Source organism: Gambusia affinis, linkage group LG19 (assembly GCF_019740435.1).
Source record: "Gambusia affinis linkage group LG19, SWU_Gaff_1.0, whole genome shotgun sequence".
NCBI lineage: Eukaryota > Metazoa > Chordata > Actinopteri > Cyprinodontiformes > Poeciliidae > Gambusia > Gambusia affinis.
Genome location: NC_057886.1, coordinates 16289185 through 16313841, shown reverse-complemented (window position 1 = coordinate 16313841; position 24657 = coordinate 16289185). Strand labels below are relative to the sequence as shown.

The 24657-nt window shown below is 36.4% G+C and overlaps 2 protein-coding genes and 3 non-coding genes across 7 annotated transcripts; 2 read left to right on the top strand and 3 right to left on the bottom strand.

Annotated features, from left to right (window-relative positions):
• Positions 1–2402: 2402 nt before the first annotated feature.
• Positions 2403–6307, top strand: arl5c (ADP-ribosylation factor-like 5C). The gene is made up of 6 exons (XM_044099920.1): positions 2403–2609; positions 2940–3000; positions 3084–3231; positions 3378–3461; positions 4510–4661; positions 4749–6307. Exons 1-6 carry the CDS (start codon positions 2564–2566, stop codon positions 4795–4797), a joined length of 540 nt encoding a protein of 179 aa, XP_043955855.1. The 5' UTR covers positions 2403–2563; the 3' UTR covers positions 4798–6307.
• A 247-nt stretch (positions 6308–6554) lies between these two features.
• On the bottom strand, positions 6555–6626 carry trnac-gca. The gene has a single exon. It is a non-coding gene; the product is annotated as a tRNA-Cys (tRNA).
• Positions 6627–8477: 1851 nt separating this feature from the next.
• LOC122821739 (plexin domain-containing protein 1-like) lies at positions 8478–24147 on the top strand. 3 transcript variants are annotated; one of them, XM_044099919.1, is made up of 14 exons: positions 8478–8657; positions 16109–16257; positions 16488–16631; positions 18692–18761; positions 18869–18991; positions 19062–19180; positions 19261–19360; positions 22168–22263; positions 22356–22437; positions 22502–22562; positions 22679–22763; positions 22856–22882; positions 22960–23117; positions 23200–24147. In XM_044099919.1, exons 1-14 carry the CDS (start codon positions 8579–8581, stop codon positions 23311–23313), a joined length of 1407 nt encoding a protein of 468 aa, XP_043955854.1. In that variant the 5' UTR covers positions 8478–8578; the 3' UTR covers positions 23314–24147. The 3 variants fall into 3 exon arrangements, with proteins under 3 accessions (XP_043955854.1, XP_043955852.1, XP_043955853.1); XM_044099917.1 differs by having other exon boundaries at positions 22646–22763; XM_044099918.1 differs by lacking the exon at positions 22856–22882 and having other exon boundaries at positions 22646–22763.
• On the bottom strand, positions 17454–17525 carry trnac-gca. The gene has a single exon. It is a non-coding gene; the product is annotated as a tRNA-Cys (tRNA).
• Positions 18358–18429, bottom strand: trnac-gca. Its single transcript has one exon. It is a non-coding gene; the product is annotated as a tRNA-Cys (tRNA).
• Positions 24148–24657: the final 510 nt, after the last annotated feature.

Sequence of the window (24657 nt, the reverse complement as noted above, 5' to 3'; positions counted from 1 at the left end):
CACATGTTCTTTTAACATCACAATTTTAAGACAACCCTCTAATAAAATCACTAAAGTTGTGGTGGTAACATGAAAAAGTTAGTAAAAATCTTAAACTTCACATATCATTCAATAAATACAACATTTTAATTTTATTTTGATTGTTGGAAATCACTCATAATCCTAAAAAATACAACAGCAGGTAATTGGACTGGAATGAAATTTTACCTTGGAGTTTTAAGAAAGGAAGGTAAACTACACTTATATTTAGTTGATTTAGCTTGTTGTAAATGTGGGAAACAATAAAACTTTATAATCTGTTTGATAACATTTTATGGAGAACACTTAAAGGAACTGTAAGTAAGCTCAAGGAAATCCCAGGACTGTTCAAAAATTTTAGGGGAATTCTTTTTGATATGTTTTTGCTTTCTGTTTACCAATGTTCCTCAATAACTCCGGAGGGCGGGGAACAAACGGTTCACAAACTTACACTTTCCATATATGGGATGAAATTGTCATTACGTCGATGGGTTACGTCGGCTTAACGGCAGAGACGTGAAGGTGCCTCCACAGACCCACGGCCAAGCTCAGATATTTTAACTACACGACAAAGTGTTCAGGTGCGTTACAGTGCGTGTTTTGGGGGGTGTTTTGGCATAGTTAGCTTTTATTTTGGTATTGAAAAACATTATATTAGCTTAGAAATGTCAAGAGAGAAACAATCCAATTACAAATACAATGTATTGAAATCTAGTTTTGGTATTTCACAATCAATAAAGCTAGTAAATTTTATTTAATTCAAACATCAAGATGTGTTCGAAGCTACATTTTTAAAGAAAATTATTTTAAAAAGCTACTTAGTGATTGTTATTGAAGTCAAGAACTTCAATCTTTGTCTCATCTGACCACCAAAATTTTAATGTGGGTAACTGCAAACTTTAGTCAAGTTTAAAAACGACTATTGTTTGGGAATATTTCTTTGTTGGTCAGCAACCTTTTATAACAGGTTGATGTTTATAAATGCTTTGGTGTTTTTTTCTGAAAACCCTACCTCACATATGAGGTTTTCTTCAGAAAGTGAGGAGGCATTTAAATGACAAGCACAATCATACCAGTGACGTGCGGTCAGGGGAGGCAGGTGAGGCAGTGCCTCACCAGCCATCATGAAAAGAAAGAAAATATATAATCATAAAGTAATTTAAATTGTTATATTCGTCCGGTGGTTTGTACTAAAAAATATTTATTTTTCATGTAGCTTCACCAATTTCGATTTTTATTTGTTCAAAATCGCTGAATTTTCTTATTTTCCCATTCAAATGCTTGGAAGCGATGCCGGTGAGGCAGCAGCGAGCTCTGCCTCACCTTGGATTGCGCAACCCCTGGCTCTGCGCTGGCTGCTAAGCGGAGAGAGCATGTTGCTTTACGGCGTCAATAAAATGGTTTAAACAAATTTAATATGTGAACTTATTTCCAATAATTTAGCTTATGTATATAATGTACAGTGCTGTTTGTCACCAACTGTGTTTGTGTAACGTGTTTCGTGTAATGAGCGATTATAAACGGCAGAGAACAGGTTCGAGGTGAGGCAGGCAGTTCTCTTGCCTCATGGCAGGGGGCGCTCAAGATCCCAGACGTTCGTCTTGTTCACTCCTCAACTGCCGAGTAAGTGACAGCGAGCTAGGCTAAACGATTCGGGAAGCAAGTCAAGTGCAGCGATAGATTATAATAGAGATAGTGATTTTTTTCCTCTCGCTTATCCCGACTTTCGACATGGATGACTACATTACAACACTAAAAAAGTTTTCTCAAGTGAACTTTCAATCGAAGCAGGAGATAATATGTGTGTTTTGTGAGCTACAGTTTGTATGTGTAAGGATGCAGAAGTGAAACATAACCTGTAAACTGCTGTCAATCTATGCATCTATTTGCAAATCTGATTCTGATGACGTCAGTGCCTCACCAGCTATGAACCTCACCGCACGTCACTGAATCATACAGTTTTCGAACTTATCTCGATTTAAATTAAGTTTTCAGTTAATTTAAATCTACAATTCTGCTTCTTACATCTTTATAGCTAGAGTAAATTAAATGAAATTAAAAGCTTATAGGGCTGTCACTTATAAAATTTAGACATTCTCAAACAGTAAGTATTTAAGAAAAAAAAGGTAAAATTCTTAAACATGCTGTGAAAAAGCAGATTGCCCCTTGCATATTTTTTCAACACTGAATTAAAGTCTGCATTAGGTGTTACCTACCCAGTCATATCATCAATCATGTGTATTTAAATAACATTTTTATCATATTATAAGCTTAAGGCAGAGCTGTGTACACGTTTATGTAGCAATCTAGTCCTTCACCTGTTTCTGTACTAATATTTCCCACTGTCATTTAATGCATCCCTTCAGTGAAACTCCGAGGGTTTTTCAGAGGCGCCTCCCACTATCGCAGAAAGCGAAGCAGAAACCGGTATAAGATGCCGAGGCAAAGCTTCGTGAGTCAGACAGGTGTTGATTGAAACTGAAGTTGCTCTTCTTCAGAATTTGTTTTGTATTCAGCTCTTCATACGCTTCCTAAACATACTATTATGGGGTTCCTGTTGTCGAAGATGATGGCGGTGTTCGGAGACAAAGGTAAAAACAGTTTCCATTTTTCTATTCATATAATCTACGTACCTATTATAATATAACAGATACAATTTCCCTTTGTTATTTCGTTGTGATTAAACGTTTTTGGGTATAGTACGTGTTTTTTGTATGTGTATGTATTTTGTTTGATTTTGTGAGTCCAAACATTTGAAACTACTGCTGTACTGTGATACCATCCAGTACAGTACATAATATGACACATCTGTACCTTATCTTATCTCGATCTATATATTCTTGGAACTGGCAAATGTTGTGCAGCGTATTCAGTTTGAGACTGCAGAAGCATATTTGACTACATTTGTTTTTCTCCTACAGAGCACAAAGTCATCATTGTGGGTTTGGATAATGCTGGTAAAACAACAATCCTCTACCAGTTGTAAGTGACCTCAGTAGCTTGTGCAGATACAGTCTGCTCTTAAAGTTGTTTCTGGGCCTTATTTGAAATGTCTACAATTTCAGCTTGACGAAGGAGGCGGTTCACACGTCACCCACCATTGGCAGCAACGTTGAGGAGATCCTTGTCCGCAACACTCACTTTATGGTTTGGGACATCGGAGGGCAGGAGAGTCTGAGGGCCAGCTGGTACTCGTACTACTGCAACACAGAGGTACAGCTTTGCTGCGTTTCACAGGCTGAAAATTAACCTCTTGAGTCTCATATAGGACAAAAACCAAAAGCTGACTGATGCCCTACTTTACAATTTATTGCTCTTTTATCTGTGATGTAACGTACTATAAATGGTTGCCTTTTCAGATTGTCATTCTGGTCGTGGACAGCACTGATCGTGAAAGGCTGACTGTGACCAAAGAAGAGCTTCATCGTATGCTTGCACATGAGGTATTACTTTACTTTAAACCTATGTAATAAATAACGCCCTATTTCTTCACATAGCTCCACTACAATGCCTTAATAGCAGGTGTTTTAAAATAACTTCTTTCATAGAAATCAAAAATTTTCTTTGTACTTGAATCCTTGACGTACAACTCTTTTATTTATTCTTTGAGTTTATGCCGCACGTTTGAAACACACCCCCGCCTCCAGTGAGTGAGTAATTGTGTTGTGAAAACAGAACAAGTTTGATAACCCATGACACGACGTGATGAGGAAGTTTCCTATTTGGCTGTTTGAGTCAGCGACTTAAAATGTTCCGCTGAGACAGCTTAATGCTGGCTGCTGTAGCTGCGTTTCCACAATCGTGTCCAAATCTTCGTCAATATTTTGCCAATGTAAAAAAAACCCCACAGAATTTCACAATTTTGGTGTTCCCATTAAATAACAAATGAATTTGAAGTCACATGTGAATAAGCTTGGTCATGCGGTATTGTAAACAGTTACACGTGATATTCTTTACTCAGCCATGGTGCTGAATAAAGAATATCACGTGTAACTTTATTCAGCCATCATCTATCAGCCATCAGAGGAGACGTTTGCGTTTTACTCAGGTGTTTGAGTGAAAACCCCCATATACTTGGGAGCGTCTACATGAGCCACATTTCAGAGAAGTTGTAGTCTATAATTTTCCTTAAGAGCTTTGGATTTGACACGTTTGATTGACACACAACTTTTTAGAAACTGTGTGATGCTGTGAGAGCGAAAGACATACAAGAAAACCAAAACAAACCATTGTCCTACTACTTCCTGTCATCGTCTTTGTTGTTTTCACCAGTAGTAACATCCTACTGTTGATCATGTGACTTGTGTGACGTGAAAAAAGTGTTTCCAATGCAATTTTGTACATCTATTTCAATGCTGCTGGAAAACCACCCCATCCTAGCACAAAAATCGAATTTTGTTTTGGTAAATTGAAATGCAGCTATCGTTGATATTTTTGGGTTAAAATTTGATAACATTCCTCATTGGTTCTTCTCTTGTTTTTTTCATGTAGGACCTACAAAAAGCTGCCATTCTCGTTCTGGCTAATAAACAAGACATAAAGGGCTCGATGACAGCAACAGAGATATCCCAGTGCCTCACGCTCGATTCCATCACAACGCACTCCTGGCATGTCCAAGCCTGCTGCGCTCTGACTGGAGAAGGGTGAGTACACATCTCAGTTTAAGCTAGTAATACCAGTCAGATTAGTTTTGCAGCTCTTATTAAACGCCTCTTTCCTTTCTCCTGCAGTCTTCCTGCCAGTCTGGACTGGATGAAATCGCACGTTGTGGCAAAATGATGCTCCCTGGGGTGGATCAAGCTTCTCTGAAAAAAAACTGAGCCAACGTCCTGTGCTACAGAGGCTGCATTGTCAGTATAATTTACAGTGTTTGGGCCGGTGTAATAGCATGGGAGGCAGAGCCGACTCGCTATTTATGCTTTGTTTTCATGTGGGAGTCTGCAAAGAGCTGTATCGATTCCTTTAGAATCACATTGAACAAACACCTAAAAGGTTTCAGGGCTGGTTTTTTATTGTTATTATTGAAGATCTGTGTCGTTGAACGTTGACATTGCCATTGGGCTATATTTTAATATGTCCACCTAAAACTATGACTATTTATCTTCTTAGAAAGATACGTGATAATGCAATCCCTTTATGCATTCATGAAATTTCTCAAGTGTTGTTGTGAGACAACAGCACTCTTTTGTCGCCCCTAGTAAAAGTACATAAAGGCCTTTTAAATACATTTTTAATTAATGCAGTTGCATAAAAATCCAATTTGATTATATTTATTCAGTGAGTAAAATTTGCCTCACTGTAAGACAAAATGTCTCTTGCTATAATTACTGACACACCCAACATTTCCTGTAAAGGAAATGCAAATGAAGCTCTACAGAGTTCTGTATCCTCTGCAAAGTTAGAAAAGCAAGTAAACATGCCAGTTCAAGTAAGGGTGATGGTTGTCAATCATCATAATTAAGGAAATGGCTGCAAGAAAATAGTTTCTTGCCTAAACACAAAGCTTAAAATAGCTGAAACTGTGACTAGACCTGACATTATTCTACCATCACGTCCAGTCAAGAGGATGGTAGAAGTGGCTCACTGTTTTAAAAACTCCTTTGTTATTAGCAGAGCCGCTTATTGTGGAGGTGCCTTAACTGTTAAGCTGCAATCTAATTGCCCTGAATTTATTTTGTAGAGTTCACAACTTGGTGCCAATAAGTTTTACATCTATACTTGAACAGCAAACTAATAAATCAGATTTGTCAGCTTTTGTCTATATTTATAATGTAGACAATCATGAACTCATTTTGACCTTTGACTGTTATTTTTTTTGTTGTTGTTTACATTCTTTCCATTTTAGAATTTAATTTTTTTTTTCTAGATAAAGCACTCGCCTTTTCCAATGTTAAAAGCAACTTTTCATGCACATTTTAGCAGATGCCTGCAGATGCCTAACTGCTATGACAGTTAGCCTCTAATGAAATTAATGTATGTTTACGTGATAAAGAATTCCTGTGGCCTCTTCTTTCTCAGTAACTCTGCAATGTTGATAAAAAAAACATCTGAATTCTGAGTTATAAAGGTAAATTTTGTATTTTATGTCACTTAATACCAGCAGTTTCCATCTGAAGGTGTTTTTATATGTATCAAAGCTCTCTAGTTTTATTCTGTACATTATAGAATAAACTATTTTCTAGTTGGAAAAATGAGCTGGCTGCTAAAGAGAATATGTTATATTTAAAATGTAAATACTGTATTTTGTCAATTGTTTTTTAAATAAATAACAATATTGCAACATTCAAAATGCTGTGTGTGGGTTTTGGGGACTACTGTTGGGCATCCACGTTAAACTATATACCGGTACTAGATTTAGTATTTTCTTAAATAGCCCCAATAATAAATACCTATCCTCCAGAAAGGTACTTTTCCTGTACTGTTATTCATGTACAGATAAATGACACTTCTTGCTCTTTTTGAAAGCTCTATTACAGCTTGATTATACAATCAATTAAAAACGACGCTGTGCTTTAACAACACGAAAAAGCTACTGAAGGGGGCATCCGGATTTGAACCGGAGACCTCTTGATCTGCAGTCAAATGCTCTACCACTGAGCTATACCCCCGCCCGTTCTTCCGTGTAGCTAGCTGGGGATTTTAACATTTACAGTTTACAGAATCATTTTATTTGTACGTGAAATGTCAACAACGACGTTCACTTGGCAAGTAAATATGTATTATTTTATTTTGATACGGAATTTTAAACTGAGAGCTAAACAAATAGTTAAGCTAGTACATACCCGGCTAGCTATCTGGCTAGCTTTAAACGCTAGCTAAGAAAATTGCAATTCCACCATTAAGAAACTAGGACTGTATCTACTCCGTTTTAATTCAAAATCTAAAATTCTCAAAAATAGACTACGTTATGTTCAACGGAGTGTAGGATTTTTTAATATGTTTTAAGTAAATAGATTTAATGGCATACACCGAAGAAGGCAGCTTGAAAGGGATTTGTTTGAAAATAATAAAATTTCAGCGTGAATTTTATTATTTTAGACTGTTGAATCTTTAAGACGCAATATATAATTTGTCCATTCACCCAGCTATTGTCTTCCACTTAACAGCAGGTTGCAGAGTTAACAAGTCCAAAAGGAAAGCCCACACCCAGAAAATTTATTACAGTCAAAGTAACAGTTACAGCTGGCTTTAAAAAAGCACAGTAAAACCTAAGCACCTGCTTTTCATCAGTCAAAACTAAGAAATCAGATGAAGCCTACTCATTAAACTTTAAAGTGGAGAAACCCTCACTGCATTTAGGTGTAAGTTGCCTGACATCAGTAAGTAAGGGAATCAGTTGGCATTACAATAAAACAGCCTGAAGCTGACAAGTCCAAATAATCTCTTCATTATAGATTTTTTTGAGACTTTGGTTGCTGTCCACCTACTTTATGCAGACCAGTCCTTCAACTGAGACTACAACCATCACTGACATCTTGTGGCTGAAACTGTAACTACTACTTTAATGTGTCACAAATAATCCATATCTATCTAGTTTAATATTGACGTTATTTTTAGTTTTTGATGGAGTTATTTGATTTTGTATATGAAAATTTACATGTTTAAGTTCTATATTATCATCACTGGAGCCATATCATCCTGTGTAATGTTGAGTTCCTCATGGTGCATCTTTGCACCAAAGCATTAATAGCATGTGTGTTGTGGAGTCTATCCAAAAATGCTTTTAGTTTGGTTCTCTTTTTACGACCCGACAGATAGATCAATTGTAAAATATCAGCATTGTTTATGCTGATCCATGAACCTTCTTAAGTCTGATTGAGATGCTGTGCATGGATGACCTCATTAAACAGGCCATGTGTGCTTTAAACCTCTCCAATGTGACAAAACTCTACAAGGAAGTTCTGGTCAAAATTCCTTCAAAATAATGCAAAAGACTCCTTGTTAGTTGTCTGGGTAAGCCGCTGTGGTCATAAAGCTTGCTTTTAGTCACTTTTAAAAGCAGAACAGAAAACATTTTACACATTTATGAGACAATAAAGTGAAACAAGAAGACCTTTCAGTTGGAGTTAAAAAAAAAAAAACCCTGAGCAATCTTTTTGACATAACAAGAAATATGCAAAGTCATATTTAGCACTTATTATAAACCATAGTTTGTTGGTTTCATAACATTCATGCTCAATAGATGTCAGATTTATTACTGGATTCACCGCTGGTTTGGAAAGAGTGAGGAATCATTCAGCTGCTTGTCACGTTTAGAATTTTATTACTCTGAAAATCTCAATGGTCCAAGGCAGCAAAAATGATTCTAAAAAAAAAGGGAAGAAACACCTTTCATGACGTTAACATTATGTTTTGTTGAATGGGTTTATTACTGTTTTCTCTGCTACATCCCAAAAACATCACTGAGGAGGAGAGAAAGGGGTGTAGTTAGTAGAGTCAGAAGCGAGTGAGAATCAGAGGGACGGATGAGACAGCAGCGGGTGGAAGCAGGCTGAAATTTGTTTTTGTAGAGAAAAGAAAGGAGTGGAGGCAGCATTTTTGTGTTTTTGCAGAGTGTAACATGTGGTTCGGTTGGGTGATGCTGTTTTTCTGTCTCTCCCAAACAGAACTGGCCAAAGTTTGGGATCAACAGCAGACAGGTGAGTTGTGAATAGTTTTACCTTCTAGTCACTCAAGTCCTATTTAGTTTAATGCCCTTAGTTTATTTCTAAAATTTTTACAACTCAAATTAATTCAGATTAGTATGTAAATACATGAGATCATAGCCAGGTGGCTAATTTTGCAGGTCTTTGTCAAAGACTTGAAAAAATAATAAGAACAAAAACAATATAGGCAGATGCAATTCTTCTTATAATGTAATGTTTCATTATAGAAATTCTAAATATTGCAAACCATAGCTTTATCTCATCAGTTCTCAATTTAAGTGTAAGTTTGCGTCACTATTGAAAGTGTTTTCTATTTAAACGTGCTCCAAACCACAGAACTTCAGTAGGAGTCTTTATAAAGGAACAAATGGGCATACCATGACTTTTTCTGTTTTACTCACAAAAGTGAATGAACAAGTTTACAATAAAAGCCACTATATAAAAAAAATCTTCCCCACAAGCATGCAACTGAGACTAAGCAACAACCCGCAAGCAGTCTGTTGCAAGTTTAAAATTAGATTTGGACCTGTTTTTCTTCTTGCCACTCTGCTGCAGTCTGGCAGAAGAGAAAAATAGCTCATTTGGTGCTTTTCTTGATCTTGATCAAAAGGTCTTGTTTTGTGTAAAAGTTAGGAAACAGAGCGAAGATAAATCCTTTTTTCCCCCTCTTGTGCTTTAATTAAATTAGTGATTTCAGATAAGAAAAAGCTGTCTGTGATGAGGGCAAAGTGTTGTAGACAGAATTAAACTGTAGGACAAAACTTTTATTAAAAATAACTGTATATGTTTTATATGTTTCTTAAATCTATCACCATGTTGTAACTTTATAATATGAGACAGATAATCTGTGAAAAAGTCAAGCTCCTCTACTTCCTCCCTGTGCTGCTATTGCTGTGTAAAGAAATGGTCAGAAACAACCAATCAGAGCAAGGAGGAGCGTCTTAGCGCTGTAAATCACCCTCATGAATACGCTAATGGTGAAGAAACAACTTACTGTTACAGGAAAACTAGACTTAGCATTCATGACAGACTCTGTGGACGGGGAGAGAACAAGTGGCACAAACACAGGCTTGATTGGCAGCGCTAAGAACTCCCTTCTGGCTCTGATTGGTTGTTTTTAGTTAGCACTGGGAGAAGGCAGAGAAGGTTGACTTTTTTCACACTTTATCGGACTCATACCATACTGTCATGACATACTGTCAGTTTCAAAACATATCTAAAAAAATATAGTTTACAAAAGTTACATGCTGCAGCTGTAAGGCAATGAGATAAATTATGACTGAGATCATGACACTTCTTCTGCAAATCTGTTGGAAATGAAAATAGAGAGTTTGCAGGTGGTCCTTGTGACATTAGAGGTCAGATGTCAACAATGACCCAATCGAATTCCACGTTTGTCTTTATTTCTTCCCTATCTCCTGTGCCATTCAACTCTATAGAGTTTTGCTTGGTAAAAACGTGGATCCCAAGAGAGTCGTTGACCCCAACTTAACCGGACTGTAAAAACAAGGAGAGCCAAGCTAAAAGATAAATTGTGCACCCTGTTATGACCTCAGTTTTTTGGCCTCCTGTCTCTTGTCCTGCTCGTAAGTTAGCTAAACAAGAAGTTTGAAAGGGATCCAAACATTTTAGAACAAGGCTGTAATGAAAAATAGAGGGATTTTATAACTCTAAACTCAGGATATTGTTATTGATTTTCATTCCAATATCTGTGCTTCTTTAATTGGTTTTATCCAGTGTGACTTGTTATGGGAAACATACATGTGATTTGGCGGGAAGAGATAAGGGTGAAAACAGTGAAATATATCAGAGAATTTGAAACAGTGTTTGTTTGAGAAATAGTTTTGAGCTGAACACTCTGAAATCATTCGTTTCTCTAATTGAACAATGAAAAGCAGAATATGCTGTCTTCTCCACGCTGAGCGCTGGATAGAGATAAGTGAGAATATCACTTGTTTCTTCCTTGAGAAGATTTGTCTAAATAAGAAGAGTGTGATGAATGTTATTTGGCTCTTTTCAAGATTTCTTGGTGTCATTTATCAAATGAGTCTCCTTAAAAGTCATTAAAATGTGGCCATTTCTGCTGTGGCGTGTCAGCAGATTGGAGGATGTCCAAAAATTACACAGAAGACAGAGGACAGCAGCACCACCACTGCCTTAAAGATTTAATTGGAGTAGAAAGGTTTAGTAAAGCTGTACTCTAACTGCAGCCAAAGATGTCAGAAAAAAGTGACATAATTTAGGTAAAAACTATTTTGGTGAAAAGCAATGTAAGAAATGTGGAAATGCAATTCCGCAGGAGTTGTTGGAAAGTACTGTAAATGTTTATTGTGGCTGGATGTTTGGGACTTGATGCCAACTCCTCCGGCCTCCGCTCAGGAAGGGTGTGTCCTCTCTGACCATGGACAGAAACAGGCAGCTAAACGTTGAGGTTTGCTAGCTCCTAAAAGAACAGGCAAGGGTCAGTTTTCAGGCCAAAGCATATGGTTTTTTATTGCTTTAAATGAGTCCCTCTGTTTTTAAACTCACTGGACTTTTCCATAAGTTTGTGATCCTACACCCTCAACATTTTTAAAGAAATGTTGTAGTTCAAACCTCACTTATTATCTTTAACAACTGCATGTTTTTTATCAAAAGATATAATTTTTGAAAACATTTAGTACATTCAAGTTTTCTACAATTGCATTGTTGAGTAAATACTTTAATATTTGTGAAATGTTTCAGGGTAGAAATTGTTTTCAAAAACAATAATTGTGAGTGCAAGTTTGAATTTATGATAGATTTGTTCTAAATCAGTTCCAAAATACCTAATTATTCCAAAGGAAAATTAAATGGTGTTGTAAGTCATATTATTTAACTTTCTTCAGAGAGTGGTTGGGTGCTGATGGCTGTCTGACTAAAGACACTCTGTTAGTATAAAAGCAATCCTATTAAGAAGATGCTCATTGTTTATCCGTAATGTTCCTCATTTTATGAAAAATTATTTTTGCATAATCATCTCTAGAAGCTCGCCAGAACAGAATCAACCATTTTTATCAGTTCAGAATTATGCAAGCCAATTTGTGGAAAATTATTTCACTGTAGCTTTATAGTGCTTCCACCCTTCAAGAACGGTTCAATTAAATCAACAAAGGCCCAAGAAGATATATGATGCTCTTGCCCAGGAAGAGGTATCTAAACTCCCTTTAGGTACATAAATTAATTATGTATAAAGTTGGATCCTTTGCAGAGGATACGGAACATAAGGTATGTACAAACATAGAAATCACAAAACCTGTTATCAGCAAGATATGCAGTCACTTCACCTAATATATACTGCAGGGAAAATAACCAAGTGTTACCAGCTGATTAATAATATACATATAATGTTAATACCTGAAATACCAGGAACATATCTATAATCTTTGATGAGTAAGTCATCACCTGTATTGAAAACGTGTTCATTAAAATCTTCCATTTCATCTCATTCCATTACAAAAAAAAAAAACAATAGGCCTTCGCAGCGCTTTGCTGCTCGGGCCTAATAATAAAAAGTTGTGTTCTCTAAATTAGACCCAATTCCTGTACTATCCCCTAAAAGAAGAACAGATGTTCATATTGAATCTCGCCACTGACTCACCACAGTGGTATTTTGTTGTTTTATCCCAATGTCTGTGATTTTCTAAGTGTCGATGAGATGTAGACATTAAAGTGAGCTTTTCAAAACCAAAAAACAAGCACCTAATTCACAAAAAACTTTATTTAAATATTTTATATCTGCTTTGCATTAGATATTAACAATAAGTTGCAATTTGTTGTTAATATCCTAAATAGCAAAGTTCAAATTTTGTGTTAAAGCCAATCTGTAGCAAGAAGAAAGGCGTGTGCCATAAATAATTCATCTGGGAAAGCTTGTACAAAAAGAAAGTTTTCCAAAGTTTCTAAAATGTATGCCTCTAAATTTGACAAAAGCTGCATTGTAACTCAAACAGATGAGCCATGAGAATTTATTTACCCCCCATTATGATGAGACGTCACCGTTCCTTTTACCCAACAGACGCCACATCAGGGTGGATCCGCTGTTCAACAATCACAAATCTAGATTTAATGTGATATAATTGGCAGCCACAAAGGATCTGACACACAACACAGGGTGGAGAACATAGGCTAACAGAGAGCTAAGTCAATAAATATGGTCTTAAACTAGTTAAGAAGTACATCTGAGTGAGGTTGAAAGGTGTTTGCATGCATAGCGATGGGGGGTCAAAAAGAGAGGATCAGGTCTGGACATGCACCCTTCTGGAAAATTTCATTTACCAGCCAAAAAGCTACCGCTCCATGTTTAGAGAAATTTATTTAAATTACTTCCAGATAAAAGTAGATTGTAGCTAAACTGAAGTAAGTGAATTTCTCAGGCAATTATCTCAATAATTTGATCTAAAAAGTAAAACGAGGGTGTGGGAGTTGTGTCCGCACACAAAGGAGTACTAAAGTAGAGTAAAAGTCATGTTTTCTAACACACCTTAAACAAATACATTTCTCATTACCAGGTGTTTAGGTGTGCTGGAGCAGGGATGAATCTGAAAGTTGCAAGAAATTCTGGTTTTGTTATTCCCAATCACTTGCACTTTGCTTCAAAAATTGACCATGAAACCAGTTCTTTCAAAAATGTTTGCAGAAGCAATCTGCATACACAGGTGCCGGATTTAACACAACTATGGCCACAAAAGTGATTAATACACCTAAAATCAATTGTTTGATTGGGTAAGTCGACACTTTAGCAATGCTATCCACTTAGCACCTTTGTTTTTATGCCTTTTTTGTCTAGTGATGGTATTTTTGAGACATGGTAAATCAAAAGATTATCATAAATTATTTGGACAAGTATTTTTGTGGAAGCTGGACACGATCAGAATGAACTCTGTTGTGTAAAAGAATGCTTTCTAAAGCCAAGTGTTCGACTTTTCTCCGTTTATATCTAGATTTCATTCTCTATTTTGACTAAAGCATTCCGGCTACATCTTGAGAGACACTGCACTCCTTAAAAAATTATTTTACGCCCTCCTAAATATTTTTTTCTTCGGTATCTCTTTTTAAGTCGTTAGTTTCCAATCACTTCAGCACCCAAATATTTGAGGCAATTTTCCCACCTTCGTGCTTTATGCAACGTTTAGCTAGCATTGTGAGCCAGCAGTGATAACGGTAAAATGTTTTTTTTTTTTTTTATGCAAATAATGGCGGACTCTTGTTAAAGAATGTTTGAGCACAGGTTTCCTCACCAGACCACAGCAGGTCCGGCAGGGTCACCTCACTCAGTTTTAATCTGCTCAGACACAGAAACTCCTCCACTAGCAAAAACCCACGGAGCAGCAGAGGCTAACTCTTCGCGGCAGCCGGGCTGACCACGGCAAACATTGCCGGGGTTTCAGGGAGGAAGCTGAGCACGTCGGGGTGACTTCCTGGCTTTTTTCCCCGTTAACGCTCCTGCTAACTTCCTCCTGTAATCTACTGAAAGCCAGGAACAAGAAAACAGCAAACGCTTAGTACAGGAGGAGACCCTCATTTAGGGTTAGATCAGACACCCCGCGGAAACTAAGCGCTTGCCATAGGCATATATAGGCTGCTTTGTGACGTCACTACGGTGTCCGGTAAAGTGAATAGAGAAAATCGAAGGGATAAATAGTTCATGTTATAAATTCAACGGATACTCTTGCTCTGTTTTTAGTCTTTTAACCGCATTGTTGTCAAAGAAACAACTTTAGTTTTTCTCAAACCTTCTTTTTTACTAAAGAAAAATAATAGGGCTAAAAGACCAATAATGGTCTTTGACCAATTATTGTCAAAGAAATAATCACTTCTTCTCAAACCAACTATATATATAGTATATACTATGTTGTATATATGTTGTATGTAGTATATAAGTATAACAGTATCCAGTAGCATCAGTTGAATTTATAACAACCTCAGTTTGTCTGTTCTCATAAATGAGTATTAATGAGACTGCAAATTTTTTTATCACTGACTAGCCTTCACAATTGTGACACTTATATGTCCACCATTTGCTTTTTTTTTATTTTTATTTCTTTCCTACATAATTTAATACTGAGAAATTGTACCCTCCCCCCCACATCGCCATCTCAAATTCTAAAGCTGCAGTTAGTTTGTTTAAAACTGCATTTTATTTACTGAGAAAAAGGCTGGACAAGTGTTTATTATTTCAAAAGGTTGTGAGGAAAAAGCTTTTCCTTTATGCACATCAATTAATTTTGGAACTTCTGTAGCCAAATCCTTACGACAGTTGAGATCAAATCAGATATTTAAGAGAAAATAAAACACAACATATCAGCAAAAAACTCATCTCATGCAAACTGTCAAACATGGTAGTAGACAAGTGATGATTTGGACTCCGTTTGCAGCCACACGACCTTGAATCTTGTTCAATTTATCGGCAATTATTTACAGGATAATTGGCAATAGGTTTCAAGATGTTGTAGGACATTGAGAGAGCTGTTAATAAAGTGAATAAAACGAATGCTTGCAAACCTCAATGAACTTCTCAACAAAGCGATGTTGCACAGAAAGAGATTATGCAAATCTTTTGCTGCTAAAACTTTGCTCTCATTAAATAGTGTCCTTCTGGAATCTCTTGTGTTTCTTTGCCCATTTAAGGTTGGAATTAAATACTTTCAGCAGCAGCTAAAAATTATTTTTTATTTTTAGTCTGAACAAGTAAACACCCAGAAGCAAAATCAAAATCTACATGGATTCTTTTTATCATTTTTTAAATTTCCTCTACATAATTATTTTTTTCCTATAAAGCTTCCTTAAAAGCCTTCCATAGGTTATTTTATATAATTCCTGTCAAAAGTGCCAATTTGCACCTCTGAAGAGGCGTTTTTTTACAGCTACATAAAGCTGAGGTTGGGTAAGGACAAAAATGTCTACATGTATAAATCAAATTATGAGGATAAATATACCAGCAGAACATGAATTTTCCACACGCCATGAAAAGCACAGCACACTGCAAAAATAAACTTTTAACATAAGCCAAGAAGATGTGGTTTGAAATAGGGGCAAGTTGTCAATTAAAACACCCAAAGTTGAAACCAAAGCCTACCTACCCCAGTTTGCTTACTAGATATGGTCAGATTTGATTGCATGGTTTGACAACTCATTCAAAGCAAAAGAAAAATATTCTATTGTTTTGTATTGTTTCTGCAGTCATTCAACAATGGTGTTTGCTAACAAAGGCAAGGCAGACAAATTCAAAGGAAAAGTTTTAATTTCTCTCAAGACTGACTGTCTGAACACAAAACCACAGCTGTAAACATCACATTTTAGAGTTGCAATAAAACTGATTTTCTTTTTTCCTTTTGATGAAATGCTGCTTTTCTTTTTAAATGCATTATATAGACCCAGATGATAAAAAATAAAAAATAAAATGGCTTCTTATCTCTTTCTGACAGATGTTTTGTACAGTGTGATCCCGCATCAGCGTGAAGAGTCAGCTGCTGGCTACAGAGTTCGGAGATCTTCTTTGGGGAGAACAAGCCGGGCAGTTCTGGGTGGAGGACTAACAATCAACACGTTGCCAAACAACATGACACATGTAGTGGTGAGAGCTTCTCCACAGTGTTTCTTCTCGCAGTAAATATTTAAGGCATGTAATAGTACTTAGGTTTGTAACCTGATGTATTTGTTTTAACTGAGGTTAAACAGTGCCCTCTTTTGGAAAGAAATATTTACTCCTCTACACAAGCTTGGAACGGCATGAAACATGATGATATTTAAACATGTTTCTGTGGTCTTTTGCGACCTATGATCCACATCGTTTCTGTCTTGAAGGAGGATTCTGGCAAGTATTATACGTGGCGCAGGTTTGGACCTGAGGACCAGCGAACCCAGGACCTGTGGTTTGACATGACAGACGTCCGACATGGCCAAGTTAGAGTCCACAACATTCTGTCAAATTCATACAAACAGGCTGTGGTGAGTCTTACTTACTGATATTTATTTGAATAAATTAGAAATAAACCCACTAACCATATAATTGTTCCACCAGTCTCCCACCTGCATCATTATTTTGCTGTTAACACTTAGTTTGATTCTTCTCTATTTAACTTCTTTAGAAATAGACTCTTGTTTGCAATAACTTGTGAAAGTATGCATACTCTTTGAATGTTTAATTTCGATGTCTTGTTGGGATATAAAGCGAGACAGCAACACAAAGTAAAACTTAATTGTCATAATCACACCAAGCTGTGCGGGCGATACAGCAATCATGGGAAAAGAGGTGGTCTGGTCAGACGAGACCACAATTGAGTCTGTTTCCAAAACAGTGACAAGCACTACCCTCAATATTTAATTTCTTCCATTGAATGCATTGTTGGAATGAAGTCATATATGCCAGGTCAGACCTTTCAGAGTTTGACTTTTTCAAAATATTCACTGAAAATGTTAGATTTTACACAATCCTTGTGGAAAACTGCTGGTTTTGTTCTAAATCAAACACCAGTTGTGGTGAAATCTTCAGGTTTAGTGGCATTCCATCTTAAACTGGCTCTAATCCTTTTAGCAGTGTTCATGGAGAGCTATAATTTGGACAAAATTAAATAGTGATAGATTAAATTAGAACTGATTTGAAATCCTGGTAGATGAAGAAGCATTAAAAGTGAGAGTAAAGCAGTTCAATCACTGTTTACTCTGTCTCTATAGACCAAGGTCTGCAGAAATAAACTTTTCACATAGTCAGATTGTCTTTTTACAAACAGTTGCATATTAAGAATTAACAAGGAAAATGTTTGGTGTAACAGGGGGCACCCAGATTTGAACTGGGGACCTCTTGATCTGCAGTCAAATGCTCTACCACTGAGCTATACCCCCACAATATGTTCACTTTTTATTGTTATATATAAAGATGACTTCAGATATTTACTAAACAGACTTCTAGTCTTTTATATGTAATAGATATATTGAAGTGTAAGCTATTTAACCTAATTTTAAAATATTTAGTTATACTTGAAATTACTTTTTTTTTCCAAAGTAACGCTGTAGAGATTTAGCAAGCTGACATCTGAAAACCCTGTATCCAGAATAATAACAGCAATGTTTTGATGTTCTTTAGAATTTAACAGAACTGATTGGCTGGTATCAAAATATTTGTTACATCAGATCAGGACGTTTTAACTTAAATTTGAGTTAAAACTAGTTGCAATGCATGCAAATCTTATTTTGCATCCAACAAATGTTTAGACATGAGCTTTGAATTTGTTGAAATCCAGAAAATTGTTGCATCCTCTATTAGGAATTTTTCAGAATTGCCATGACTAGATAAATCTGATAAATTAGTAATTGTTTTGTCTGTAATCCCAAAATTCCTTCCATTTTGTCAACAAATGTATGAAATCAGGTTTTGGTTTTTTTAGTTAACATTACATCTATAATTACTTCAAAATCCGTTCCTGCTGTACTTGCCAAGGTGATGCGCAGTTTGAAGATGGGAAATATATTATGAATTTATACAGTGGTTGTTGAGAATTTAAATTCATGAAAATGTTTCTTAGTAGGCAATAATGTAGGTTTTTAAGTCTGGATTTGAAGCAGATCAAGTTTTGCCTTTGTAGAATATATTGTACTCTATTTTACAAAATCGGATAATTCAGCATATTTGTTACTGACAGTGATCTATTGGGAATTTTGCTGATAGAAATTAAATAGGGGGCACCCAGATTTGAACTGGGGACCTCCTGATCTGCAGTCAAATGCTCTACCACTGAGCTATACCCCCACATGTTAAAAGTACTGATTTGTTGCTTTTGCTGTTGTGCCACAGTTCTGTTCTGTGCAGATGAATTCTGATTCATTAAGTCAAGAGTAGGTTTTTATTCCATGGTAAAAAGATATGCAGCATTTTCTCAAACACATTGGTTAATCCTGCAGGTTTTCTGTAATATTTAAGTCTGAGAACTGAGATTGCCATTAATGAAGGTTTTTGCACTTACTGACTGCTACTTTGTCATTATATCAACTTGTGTCTTTTCTGTTTGCAGAGAGTCGCCTTGTCTTTTGACTTTCCTTTTTACGGACACTTCTTGAGGCAGATTACCATTGCAACGGGAGGTAAAACCTCAGTAGCCTTACAGATGCTCCAGTAACCTTTCCTCCTTTCCACATATGCTCACAGTGGGATTTTTTAAACATATTGTCCCATCTGGTCTTTTATAAAGGATTCATCTTCACTGGAGATGTTATTCACCGCATGCTTACCACCACACAGTACATCGCCCCTCTGATGGCTAATTTTGACCCCAGCTACTCTAAAGACTCCACTGTTCAGTACCTGGATAATGGTATGACATCATCATACATGTTGGCACCCAGATATCACCCAGATGTTTGAAAGTAACCTATTGTCTGTAGGAGAGGTGTTCGTGGTCCAGTGGGAGAGGGTTCGACTTCCAGGCAAAGAGACAGCTGGAGCCTTCACGTTTCAGGCTGCTCTTTATAAGACAGGAAGAATCTCTTTCAGCTACAGAGATGTGAGACGGATTTGTCATCTCTACTCCTAGATATTTAATCGTAATTCACCAGCTTTGATATTCTGTTTTCTGCTGAACAGATTCCTCTGACACTAGATGTGATCGGATCGGTCGAACATCCAGTGAAGGCCGGATTGTCAGATGCCTTCATGGTCATGTCATCCACGTCACAATCACCAGGTCAATAGCTGCATTTCATCCACATAATTGCACAATTTGACATTTTGAAAACGAATTTGCTTAATGGAAACACACCAATTTCCAAAAAACACTCATGTTTTGATAAAAGGTTTTGGCTGGATGACATAGTGGTTTTGGACCACATAGAAGTTGCTTTATTTCCCAAAATTGCAATGGAAACACTTTTATTGCATCACATGAGTCATGTGATCAACCACTGGATGTTACTGCTTTTGGAAAAGATGAAGAAAGATGTCAACAGGAGGATGACAGTTTTTTTAATGACTTACCGCATCAACAAACTTATTGTATTTCTTATTTAATGGGAACACCACAATTGAAAAATTGTGTTTTATTTGACATTAGCAAAATGTCCATAAAGTTTTGCACGCATTTGTAATGAAAACACAAATACTGGCACAAAACACAACTGGAGGATCATGTCTGATGTCATATTTATTCAATAAAAAAAAAAAATAAGGGTGTTAAAAAATAGTGCAACTGCAACAAAACTGTTTGTTTTCACATTTTAACCAGGGGTGCCAATAAGTGTGAAGGGTGCTACATAAACTCATCAATTGTTATTAGTTGCATTTTCCTTACATACAGTATCTGTGCAAAACTCTGCTGATATTCTGCTAATTTAACAAAAATACAATTTGGTAATTGTTGTGTTTCCATTAAATAAGAACGCAGTTAAAATCATCAAAGAATAAGTTTTTTCATATGATAAGTCATTAAAAAACATGCCAGCCATGATCCTCCAGTTGTGTTTTGAGCCAGTTGCTGTGTTTCCATTAAATACATATATATTTAAGCTAATCGGTATTGAAAACTGACCAAAATAGGAAAGACAAGAAAACATATCAATCAGTTAAGGTGGATGTGCTGTATGTTCAGTCTACAAGTAATAGCTATTTGCCTAAACTTGCCCACATCTTCTTTGGAGGTTTAAAATAACTTGAACTATGACAGGAGCAACAAAATTTAGCATTTTAGTTTGCAAAATTATGAGGGTGATAAGGGATGTAAAAACAATAAAATAAAATAAAAATAAAACCTATCTTCAGGTAAGCAAGTTTCCATAACAACTGTTATCTACATGCCAGCTGGTGGTTTGGAGTTCTTGCTAGGGAAGTTATTTTTTTTCTATCCTTCCCTGAAAAATGTAAACATTTTTGTTACATTTCGAGGGTCTGTGTTGAAATAGGATAAATATATAAACATATCCTGCCTACTGTAAGTCAGGTGGATGCTGAGGGTCTGTTGCTTATCCACAAACTCTGTGTTAGATATCACAGATTGCGTTTTTGCTGTTGTTTAAATTTCAGGACATTTTGTAGTACAACAATCTGTTGTTTTCTGCCAGGAAACTAAAAAGCACATCGATATGTGGTTTTGCCGCTGGATATGAATTCAAAACATCAACTCAACCCAACTTTATTTATAATAGCAAGCAAAACTGACCAACATCATATAAAAGCATCCAACATAAAACAACCAAGCAAAGGAGGTTATACACAACTTGAGAAATAAAGTGATCTCTCTCATGCTAGGACAGATGGCAATGGAAAAAGATAGGTTTTCAGAAAACATGTAAAAAGAATCTTGTAGTGGAATCTTTGGAAAGATTACCTGTCTTTGTCTTCCATGAGCTGCTATTTCCATCTGAAGAAATTCACTGCTCCTGACCAAAAGCAACCAATCAGAGGCAGGAGGAGGTGTCTTTGCACTGTCAATCACCTCATGCACTCATTTCTAAATGTGCTAATGGCGGACAAACTCTTTTTAAATTTGCTTTTGCTTGAATTAGTTTTGTGTATTTGTTATTTTGTTTCTTGAAAGGTGATAAAGTTTTAGTTACTTACTTGCAGCTTACTATTTTAGGGAAACTGTTTATCCGCCACCATCAGTGGCCATGCTAACTAGAGTGAGCATTCACGATAGTCTCTTCTCTCAGAAAGAAGCTACTCCTAAGCAGAAAACAAGGTTGGATAGCAGGAGGGTGATTAACAACGCTAAGACCCTCCTCCTGGCTTTGATTGGTTGCTTTTAGTTAGCACTGGGAAAAGTCAAAGGAACTCTATTTTTTCACAGATTATTTATCTCATAACATATTGTCACAACATAGTGACAGTTTCAACAAATATGTAAAAAAAATATATTTTTAAAAGTGTTACGACTGGCGTTGTCATCTTATGTAAATTTGAGTGTACAGGTGCCTGTCGCTGATTGGCTCCTAGACAATGATGGAGACGTTCAATTGGTGGCCTCCCAGAGGTGACAGATATAAAAGCTGCTGACACGGACTTCCTCCCATCCATCCTCAGCTCATCCCAACCGGCCACACTGTTTAACACCATGTAAAGTTATGGAGTTTGTAGGAGTGAGCTGCCGTTTGTGTTTTCTTAGTTTTCTCATGTTTTCTTAGTTAGGGAGGTAAGTTTTTTGTCATTTGGTTTATTTATTTTCAATTAGGTAAGTTGGTTAATATTCAGATAGTTTCCTTTTGTTTGTTGTTTTCGGCATTAGCTCTCTCTGAAGTCATATGCTCCACTTGTAACATCTCAATCGAATATACATCTTTTTAAAATAAATAACATTATAAATGTTCAACTTTGTGTGTGTTGGCTGCTTGGAATCTGAAGAGGATGGATCCTTCATGTTATGATCTGGCCACCCCTAGACGGGTTGTAACAAAACTTATATACACCAGCTTTAAGGTTATTTTTTTACCAACAGAAGTGAACAATGCTGTAATTAGCATTAGATAATACTATGTTTACATTTTATTTCTCCTTTTCAAGATGGAGCTCAGCAAACGATCTATGAGTACCATCGAGTTGAAATCGACATGACAAAGATTACCAATTCATCTGCTGTAGAGCTCACACCACTCCCCAGTTAGTGAAATATCTCATCTTTCACGAATGTTTCATATCTTTATATTAGCTTTAAAACAATGAAATCTCATTTTACTGTTTTTTTTTTCCAGCTTGCCTCTTACATGACAGCTGTGAGCGCTGCCTCTCCTCTAACCAAACGTCTGGTTGCAGTTGGTGTAATGTTCTCCAGAGGTGAGCAGCTAAACAACTCAGATAAAAATGTCACTCTTTGTTTTATTCAAACATCGTCTTTCAGGTGTTCAGATGGAATGGACCGTCACAGGCAGGAATGGTTGGACTATTCTTGTTCGGAGGAGGTAGGACTGGGGCACAGATGTTTGCTTTAATTTGACAGTTTTTTTTAAGTGAAACAGAGTTTTATTACTGTGTGTGTGGTCAGAGCAAAGACGCAACTTGTGATGATTACTTGAAGGAGGATGGTTTCACGGCTACTTCTGTTGCACCAAAAACAGAGGACACAACACCTTTAATTCCAGAACAAAGAGACTGTACAAGAGGTAATCTTTCCCAGATGATTTTATTTGGTAAACACAATTACTTCAGAACTGTGGAGCAGAACTAAAAAGCTAAATACACTAACTTCTTCCAGATGATGAGATTTTCATTATGGGCAGTGGTAAGTCACAAATAAAAGTTATTGCTCACAAAATATTGTTTCGGATTAAAAAACACAGATGTTTATCTTGGCTTCAGATGTGAAAACAGAGTCTTCAACCAAAAGTAAAGAACTGTCTCACACTGGCATCATAGCGGGGATAGCAGCTGCTCTGGTCTTTCTCTTGGCTTTGATACTTGTCGCCATTTGCATCCATTGCTATCCCACCGGCTTATCACCGCTCTACCTCATCCAGGTACACCACACATATAATTCAAATAAATTCTAACATCCTTGTTATGTTCACGTCATATTTTCCATTAAATATTGCCAAACAGAGACGCAAAAGCTACTGGCCATCCATGAAGTTCCAAAATCAGCGGCCAGGATACACAGAAGTGGAGGGAGAAGGTCATGAAAAATACAGCATCGTTGAAGCTGGGCCATGTTGAAATGTGCAAATCTGTGCAACCATCTACATTTTAAATTTAAGTTTTACTTTGAAGCACTGCGACTTCTTTTTTGCCCTAAAAAATATAAACGTGTGTAATATTTTTGGAACAGTGTAGCTGAGTTTTACATTATATTTGGTGACAATTAGGCAGTATTTGCACACTAAGTTTCACATGAAAGGTGTTCACAAGTAGAGCTATGTCTCATAAAGAGTGTTACAAACTTAAGTGAGCGCTCCTTCATTGATCCAATAAAGAAATTGAAAAAAGGAAGTTTTAGTTTCTTGTGCTTTCAACTGGATGTTTTTAGAAAATCCTGAGTATTTTGTAGAGTGCAAATTTGATTTGTTTTTATTTGTTTTTGCAGATAAAGGGGAGAGAAGTGTGCTGTGCATTTGTAATTACCCTCATTTTATTCTGATTCCTCTATAAAACGTTTATTGAAACCAAGTCATTAACATCAATAAAGAGAGTTCTCTTGTGTGTAATTTAATCTCAGGAGATGTTCTGTGAAGGTTAGTTAGGGTACATTACTCCATGAAGACCGATGACAATTCTTGACGGGTCAGAAAAATGTTGGAAATTATTTCCCAAATGATACACTGCAATAACTGAATGAAATATGTTTTAATTTATGACTGTAATTGAAAAGACCAGAGAAGAACAGTAAAAAATTGGGTTTTGCTAAATGTTTTCTAACCTTCTGTTCTGTTTGATGTTTGATATTGTCCTACTAGAACTGTTTCACAATAAGATAATTTTATTTTTATTTTTTCTTCGTCTTATTAAGTTGACTGGAAATGTCCAAATAATAAACAGTGACTTCCTGTTTCACTGAGGTCTCAATATTATGTGACAGAGGCCTGCTTCAAAATGGCAAAAACACAAGAACATAGCAATCAAGTAAGAAAGAAGTGTTTCATCCTTCATGTATCAAAAAATTGCTGCAAGAATTTGCAGTAATAATAAATATTGTAAACACATCAAATTATTACACCTTTAGCTCACAGCCATGTGAACACAAGGGTAAGAAAGAGTCTAAAGCTCACTGTTAAAAAAATACAATTTTGGATTACATGTAATCCCAGAGTCATTGAGTTTACCTTTTAGTTTGCTAAAACAGAAAAACCGATGCTGTTTTGCTGAATAAAATGTTACAAATAGGTCCAAACTCCTAATGTAGAGACCAAAAACTAACCAGGCACGTCAGGTTCGTTTGTTTTTCTACATTTTCCTGTGGTATGATTGTGTTTTTCTGTGTTTACCGTGGGATTATGCCTGTCCAGCGCATAGAAAATAGATGAATGGATGAAATTGTTTATTATAGCGTTTGCCAGCAGGTGT

What these genes read in the sequence shown, in the direction of transcription:
- LOC122821739 (XM_044099917.1), top strand. Translation starts at nt 8,579, where the DNA reads ATGTGGTTCGGTTGGGTGATGCTGTTTTTCTGTCTCTCCCAAACAGAA. An exon ending in TGTTCAGTACCTGGATAATG is followed by an intron (nt 18,992 to 19,061) that starts GTATGACATCAT and finishes TATTGTCTGTAG; the next exon opens with GAGAGGTGTTCGTGGTCCAG. An exon ending in TCTCTTTCAGCTACAGAGAT is followed by an intron (nt 19,181 to 19,260) that starts GTGAGACGGATT and finishes TCTGCTGAACAG; the next exon opens with ATTCCTCTGACACTAGATGT.
- arl5c (XM_044099920.1), top strand. Translation starts at nt 2,564, where the DNA reads ATGGGGTTCCTGTTGTCGAAGATGATGGCGGTGTTCGGAGACAAAG. An exon ending in GGCGGTGTTCGGAGACAAAG is followed by an intron (nt 2,610 to 2,939) that starts GTAAAAACAGTT and finishes TTTCTCCTACAG; the next exon opens with AGCACAAAGTCATCATTGTG. An exon ending in ATCGTATGCTTGCACATGAG is followed by an intron (nt 3,462 to 4,509) that starts GTATTACTTTAC and finishes TTTTTCATGTAG; the next exon opens with GACCTACAAAAAGCTGCCAT.